At 37.0% G+C, this 8,131-nt stretch overlaps 1 protein-coding gene across 1 annotated transcript in view; it reads right to left on the reverse strand.

Moving 5' to 3' along the window:
• Window positions 1-150: 150 nt before the first annotated feature.
• Window positions 151-8,131, reverse strand: part of LOC110442082 (prostaglandin reductase 1-like) — a 9,546-nt gene continuing 1,565 nt past the window's right edge. The window contains exons 2-8 of the mRNA XM_021485516.1: window positions 5,939-5,984; window positions 4,583-4,753; window positions 3,427-3,544; window positions 2,430-2,582; window positions 1,974-2,079; window positions 1,622-1,740; window positions 151-403 (exon numbers count right to left, since the gene is read on the reverse strand). Of these exons, the coding sequence (XP_021341191.1) occupies window positions 293-403; window positions 1,622-1,740; window positions 1,974-2,079; window positions 2,430-2,582; window positions 3,427-3,544; window positions 4,583-4,753; window positions 5,939-5,984 (824 nt within the window). The 3' untranslated portion in view covers window positions 151-292. The remainder of the gene's footprint in view (window positions 404-1,621; window positions 1,741-1,973; window positions 2,080-2,429; window positions 2,583-3,426; window positions 3,545-4,582; window positions 4,754-5,938; window positions 5,985-8,131) is intronic.

Genomic DNA, 8,131 nt, shown 5'->3' on the forward strand with positions numbered 1-8,131 from the left:
AAATCTGTCAGATCTTCCGCTTGGCCTTTCTGCATTCTAGGGCTTCTTCAGGCGGATTGGTTTATATATATTTATAGATAAAACAAAACACGAATAGTAGTATAATCGGCTAGCGCTTTCGGCCAACCTGGGGCTCTTCATGCGATTTGAATTTATTTGAGACGTCATAAATAGAGTACACAGACTTAAGACGTCAACAATAATGACGTCATAAACCAAGTACATATAATGCGGACGTCTAGCTTCAATGCTATCGTGTGTTGTTGTAGCTCTGGACAGTAGAAACGTCAGATTATGCTGAGATTATCGCTTTTCCGGTGTTGGCACCATCGAACAGTCCGACAAAAGCCTTAGGCATATTTTCAAACCCATCATATATTGTCTCTTTGTACTTGATTTTTCCCTGCAGAGAAAAAAAATAAATTATTTTGTGTCAATACTGATTCGATTTTTTCTGCGAACAAACTGAAGTAACAGAAAGTAAGGTTCTATGGTTATGCAAAATGACTGTCACTCTCCAAGCAGGAAACATGTACTTTAATGTTAGATAACGTTCATTTTGAATGTTTCTCTCCCTGTAAAATTAATGTTATTTATCATTGGTTTAAAACTTCTTAATCCAGAGGCTTTCTCTTTCTTTCAAGATAATACGCTATCAAACGTCTGGCAGATATCAGGTCATCAGGGGGGTTGTCCCTCCTCTATCAGACAACATACTATCAAACGTCTGGCAGATATCAGGTCATCAGGGGGGTTGTCTCTCCTCTATCAGACAACATACTATCAAACATCTGGCAGATATCAGGTCATCAGGGGGATTGTCTCTCCTCTTTCAGACATCAAACGTTAGTGAGATATTAGTTAATAACGAATACAACCCGACAGCCTGTTATTAGATTCTGTTTCAACATTAATTAGAGGAAGACTGTTTCTTCCTTCAGGCACTTCGTTATTTCAGGTTAATTAGATTTTAGTTTAATTACTTAACTCATCTCCATCAGAGTAAATGTTTTCATACATTAACTGGATATAGTTGAATAAATGCACAACACACCAAAATTAGCGTACGCACACCGTCCGCACATACATGCGATTTAACATTTATATCACCTGCTGTTCGTTCCTCTCCTTACAATTGCGGTGCACAAAGTTCATCAATATTACGATATGAAATCCGGTTTATTGTGTATATTTAATATCTGATTACTAAAATTAAAATTATGTCCAATTTTACAATGTGTTATACAGTATTAGAGTGACCGTTAAACGGTCACGAAGTGGGCCTGGCTCCCAGGTTACAGAAGGGATAGTTAACATTGGGATGAGTGACATGGATTCGCTGGGCCCGTGCTCGACACAAAAACTAAAACCTGACGTTAAGTATTTGTTAATTCCATATTCATCAGTCTTAAACTCTTTTCACGTGGAATTTCACACCTGGTCGTATTACGTAGTGCCCCGGGGTAAGGTAAGCTATCATCGTCCAAATTTCTATCGTTCGTACATAGTGCGCACATCGTGAATACACTGCTAATCGTGTAACGTTGTGAGATTCCACAACTGAATAGTGATAAGAATGAGGTGTGTCTCTCATCCATCAGACATCAACTATTACACTCACCTCTCTGATCCACTGTGCCATTGCCTTTTCTCCCTCAGCCCATCTTTGATACCACCGCATCACGACGAATCCCTCAATCTTAAGCTGTTTGCCAAGGATATACATGAAAGGGTATTCACCTAGAAAGCGCCATATACAAATAAAGTATTTTTAAATATATGTTTATAGTTGAAACCGGATAAGATGACTTTGCATATTGATTTGGTATTACATGACATCCATGTTTAAACATATAAAACAGAACTAAGGCCGATGCTAACAATGTTACAGTTACAATTCAGCAGAAGAGTTTCTCTTCAGGGCTATTTTCTTTAAGATTGCAAAAAACAACCCATTAATATATAACCTATACCTGTTGGAGGCGCCTTGTCGTTGTACGAGGATATCTGTCCACAGATGGAAACTCGGCCGAACTGCTTCATGTGTTTCAGTGCTGTAGCTGTGAAGTCTGCTCCTATCTACAACACAATTAAAACAAGGAAATAATTATCATAAGAACCTTCTCTTCTGTAACAGTGAAATCTGAACACAAGAGTGTACATGGCGATAATATGTCATTTACGCGCACAAACAATAAATTGATGCGAACTCTTTAAGGCAACCTTTTTTTTCTTAAAGTTATCTAAAGTAAACAAAAATCGATAATTTATTAAGGTCCGACAACAGTCGTCCTTGCCCTCAGCGTTGAACCGGATATTTAAACAATGTGATATTTGAACATATGTACGTTCAGATAAAACACAATCAATTTAACGTTTTCCTCACAATGAAACTCGAACGTTTACATTATAAATCATCGGTTACTCACATTGTCGAAGAAACAATCAAACCCATCTGGGGCGGCCGCTTCCAAAGCTTCGGATAAATCAACCTTCTTGTAATTGAAGACCTCATCAAAACCTAACTCCTTCAGCCATTTGCATTTGTCGTCAGTTCCTGCACATCCCACTACTTTGCAACCCTGTTAACAAAAAGCTCATTTCAGATAATAAATTTGATATAATACAGTAAGAGCGCATCACCTTGCACTCCAGTTAAAAACATATTAGTATTTCAGACAACTGCGTTGTATTTGCCACCTTGTACCAGAGCTACACTTTCCTGCTGGTAGCAGGCACTAAAATATCTATGTTATTATTCTAATCATACTGTTGAAATTACTCAAAATAGATGTTGCAAACATTACTGACATTACAAATGTCATGACTTATCATGTATATTAGCTACCTGATGCATAGTCAAGAGGTGAAGGAATCAAAACCCCCTTGGCAAAGTTTTTTGTGTAGTGGGAAACTATCATAAATATATCACTTTCGTATCTGCCTTTGTCGCTGTGGTAATGGAGGCAGCGACCACAAATCAGAAAATAAATGTCGAATACAATTAAACTCTATTTTGATGAAGATATAAAATGTTACACTAGGACTCTCTACCTTTAACAAAATACGTTTTAGTTGTACCATTTTAACCTTGCATCCCTGATAAACAGGCTGTATTTCAAACACTTTTGCCACCTTAACCAAACTTCATGCACCTAATATATTCGCCATATTGCACTCCTGTTTCAAAAATACATTTCAGACGGTGTAGAAACATCCTATTATCGCATTTCCCTGTTAAACAATCTCGCTACCTTACGCCTCTGTTAAACACTTCACGCCACAGAAAACGAAGAAATAACACGCAACCTTGCACATTTGTTAAATAAGAAACCAAGTACAGATAAGCAGGAAGCATATTTATCTTTGTTCGGTTATAACCCTAGTTTAAGTTGAAAAATGTATGTTGGAAAAAGAATAACCTGCCTTTATTTTGGCGATTTGTCCAACAAGACTACCGACTGCCCCGGCAGCACCATTGACAAGTATTACGTCTCCTTCTTTTGGCTGACAAATCTCCAGAAAACCAAAATAAGCCGCCATTCTGCAAAAAAAGAAATATCCTGTTGAATTTCGTTTTCGAATCATACATCATGTATAACTGTTATCATGTGTGTCCTGATGTCTAAAATCGAAATTACATAAATATTTTGGAAATGAAAAAGATGAGAAGAAAAGCTGAAAAGGACTGTATCAGTCAGTGGACAATAAGCATGACATAAAACAAGAAATAAAACAATGTATTCCCATTGAGTCTATGAGTCTTCCTTGATATAATATTTGAATAATAAGTAAGCATATTTGTTATTTAATGTTCCTCTGTGGATAAAACAACTGCTCTAAAAAAGGTTTTTAAGTATATATTCACCAAAAACAGAAAGGTAAATACCACTTCCAGCTGAGATAAAATTTATCATATTGTTTTGCAATTGTAAAATAACACGTTGTATCAATTTATTAATTTCAATGTTATTTTATTATTTTGTCATAAATGACGCGTACGATCATCGTTTGAGCCGGAAAAGCGTTACAGCTTCGTTGCATTAAACTTGTAAACCGTCAGCTAATGTGTACAGGGGCGTTGGCCTATTCACCGTACAACGCCTAGGCCAGCCCCTTCAGGTTAGACGGCTGAATTTGACGTTTTCGAAAACTTTGCTCAAGAATATGCATGGCACGAGAACATTTAAGCCTTGTACGTTTGCGACCAAAATCACCAGCCAACAGCCGACCATTAAAACGATCCAATAAAGCGTTCATGCTGACGTCTTCAGACTGCATACTTCCCTCAGCGTGCTAACAGCCCTTTCCCTCCGAATATGAGGGCAGACAGGGAATAATGTAATGCGTATTGGTTATAGATTTCAGTATCACGGGTAAGAGAAGAATTGATCTCTTGGGTCACCATAGAGACTGCAAACTTATATTTTTATCAATAGCTAAGGTGTCATTTGTTAGGTATTCTACTCCCTTAACTCCGGTATAGGAGTAGCCTGGAGGAGGTGGTTTTAGCCTGTCTATTTTGCTACGGTGTAAGTATATAACGCAACATGACTATTTGTGAGTACAATTACGTAGTTACCCTGGCATTCCCATAACACCGAGGGTCAGGGATAAAGGGAGATCACCAAGTTCCGGCATGCGTCCTACTCGCTGTGCCACATCGGTTGAAATAATTGTGTGTGTACGCCATCCTGCATACACCCGAACGAAGCTTCCAACCGGATGAGTGGATGTTTTACTGGCGAACACCCTGAAAATAACCACCATGGGTACGGCACAGAATTTGTTTTGATTTGCATGTGTAGGTTAAAATAGGTAATTATTGATGGTCCTCATGAATATATAAATTACATATCAACTGCATATATATTACTCAAATACCCATAAAACAATTTAATTAATACGCAGTGCGGACATTAAAAAATATCCGTACATAACGTATTATAAAAGATTTTTAATCACACAAACAAATGAAGGGTAGGTCCAGCATTTTAGATATGATATAGTAATGCAAAATAGGATAAGCATTAACTACGACAATGCAGAATAAGCTTAGAATAATATATATATATATATATGCAGAATGGGGTAAAATTAGGTTAAACAATTCGGAATTAACTAAACACGAAATTAATTAGTTGTAATCGCTGATCTATCAGTACTTGAATACAATCCACAAACAATAACACATCCTGCCTATCATACTTAGCAATCTTCTAAATTCATCATGAAAGATGAAAAACAACATTTATTTTGACAATATAATGGCAGTTAATGTAATGAAGGTGTTAACCGTTTCTTCAGTAAAAGGACTACCGGCGCTGGCTTCATTACGAATCGTCTGCCTGAAGAACATGTGAAAAGTTTGGGAACTTACTTGGCGATCTGTTCCCCCGCCATGCATTGTCCCGGATCAACTCGACCCATTTCACTTGTCCTGTAAAAAGGATGATTGAGTGGATTATTACGAAACATGTGTTTAATTGAGATGTTTTCTTGCATTTTTTAATCGCGTAACGTGGTTATATATCAACAGCAATATGCTTCAAATATTACAGGATTTATCTATATACAGCGTGTTTTTCTTCCTTAATTAAATTTTAAAGGAAATCAGGAATGCATTGCTTAATAAAGGGGAAACTCCCAGAATATAGATTCTTCTATAGCTGAAAGGAAATCTTAGGTTTCGAAATTTCATTTTAAGAGAAGAAACGGTGATTAAATTTATGAACATATTAAATTAGCTCCTTGTTAATAACAGCATATTTTCCGTAGTTCTTTGGAGAATTATCTTGTCAAGGTACACATTTCACATTGTTAATGTCTATAAATAACAATTGTATAAAGTTATAACAAATTGATAACAATGAGGAACTTTTTTTGCGGTTTCTTCAAATTGTGGACATGCATGTACGTCATATTACATTAGATATACCTCATGTACGGATCAACAGTCCAGTGAAGCGCTTCGATCAGATATTCTGTAGAAAAAAAGGACCAACGTTATCGTTACATACGTAGAGTCCTAAAATAATTCTATGGCAACGAAATGTGATATAAAAGTCGAGGTTATTGGTTATGTTCATTCATATATTTGTGTTTTGTTGTAGCTACCCCGGTTCTCACTTTGAGGAAATGACATTACTTGGATTTGACCTTTAATTACATAGTGTGTAGAAGACGCCTGACACTCTGGACCAATCGGTCCTATTTGCCTTGTACTTTTTTTTTTATACATCTACAGATGGATCTTTCCGTTGCTCTAACTTTGCCAATATCTCATTGTTTAATCTACCGACAAAAAAAAAGGGGATGCAGCAAGAAAGAAGTTGAGGACCAACTGAGACTGTAGGAAGCAATGAATAATAAGCTTTTGAATCATAGAGGAATGAAAAATCAACAGTCAGAACATGCGTCACTGGTATTAACATTCTTTCACCTACTATTTTTCGATTCCTGAAGTATTTAATGCTAACGTTAGAGTCTACGGTGTACAATGTTGAGGTGTGTAATGTTTGTCATCGTATAGGAAAGGCCAGACTTTATGTGGCACCTATGTGCACTATAAGACTGAATTCTCTATCCTTTTGAAACTATGATTTATAAAAAAAAGAATACCAGAGTGTCAGAAAACTCAGAATCGATAGAACCAGGGCAAAACATAAACAAAGGAACAAATTACATGGAGACCCCTGATCAAAACCCAAGAGAAAATAATATCAGGTGCTTGTGAAGGCTAAGCATATGATGCGAAATCTCGTCACTATATAACACATATCTTATAAAGATGTTAACAAAATGGCAAAAGCCGAGTCTCCCCATCCGGAATCTCTCGATGATCTAGTACTAGAAAATGCGGTAGCTATAGGCTTATTTGCAATGCGTGGTTCTGTCTCCATAATGTCGGAGCCCACATCAAGGGTGCGTGGAATGACAGTCTTTGAAAGACCATTCTTGATATTCAGGGGTTACGCTCACTTTCGCTCTCTGCGCATCCGGGATATGTAATAGCAAAATTCGAAGGCTCACTGTGCACCGCAACGAGTATTTGATGTACATCAAAAGAATCTCGCGGTCGCGTAACAGTAAAACGTATTGGCTTTGAAATAGGGCGTCGTTCCACTGTTCATTTAAAAGAAGAAGTATCAGATTAGCGATTGGTCAGGTATTTATTTTACCTGACACCAATCAAATAGATAGCCGCATGCCTTCCGTTTGATATGACATATTCCAGGGGTGCTTCAAAGAGCGAAAGTAACCCCAGGATATCGTGGATGCTGAAAAACGTGCACCGAATGATTCTCGGGGCAGAAATAAGTTTCTCATTTTCAATGCCACGATATTTCGTTCATTAAAAGATATTTCATATAGTAATTATATATAAGATATCTCATATGGTATATAAGATATCTTGTATATTATGTTATATCATATACGATATCTTATAAACATCATGATATTCTCATGAAAAACCTTATTTGTTATGCTATATATACATGAATTCCCTGAAGAAGTAAGAACTCTTAGTTGTTTTGTTTCGAGTGTGTTTTGTATGCAAGCCCTTATAATGTTTTTGTACAATTCAGAATATTATCATCAAATTATCAATCAAAAGTGGAAGGGATTTCCAGAACTTTAAATATGTCATAACATTTTTTTCCTATTGGACTTTACACCGATCAGTTGTCGGCAGTGCTGTAAGTAATCGGGTTGATCCAGCAAAATTCTTTACTTAAAATTTGGAGTTTTCGTTAATTTGGTTGGTTTCATTTGTCGTAAAACTGTCAAAACCCATTGTATTGAATTGTCCATCAATATTTAAAGACCTTACGATAAAGAGACGTCAACCTGTAATAATCGATCGATGGTAAACTAGAATTAGTCCTCGGTTAGGCGTGAGGCTTTCACGTTGTGTGTTTAGCAGAACCTTTTTATCAACCAGAACAACAGTTAAGTGTTATTTATTTTTCACCTTTGGTTATTCATCTTATTGACACCCACCCCCATCACCACCACCACAACTACCACTACCACTACCACCACCACCACCACCACCACCACTACCACAACCACAACCACCACAACTACCACCACCACCACCACCACTACCACTACCACTACCACTACC

Source organism: Mizuhopecten yessoensis, unplaced genomic scaffold (assembly GCF_002113885.1).
Source record: "Mizuhopecten yessoensis strain PY_sf001 unplaced genomic scaffold, ASM211388v2 scaffold716205, whole genome shotgun sequence".
NCBI lineage: Eukaryota > Metazoa > Mollusca > Bivalvia > Pectinida > Pectinidae > Mizuhopecten > Mizuhopecten yessoensis.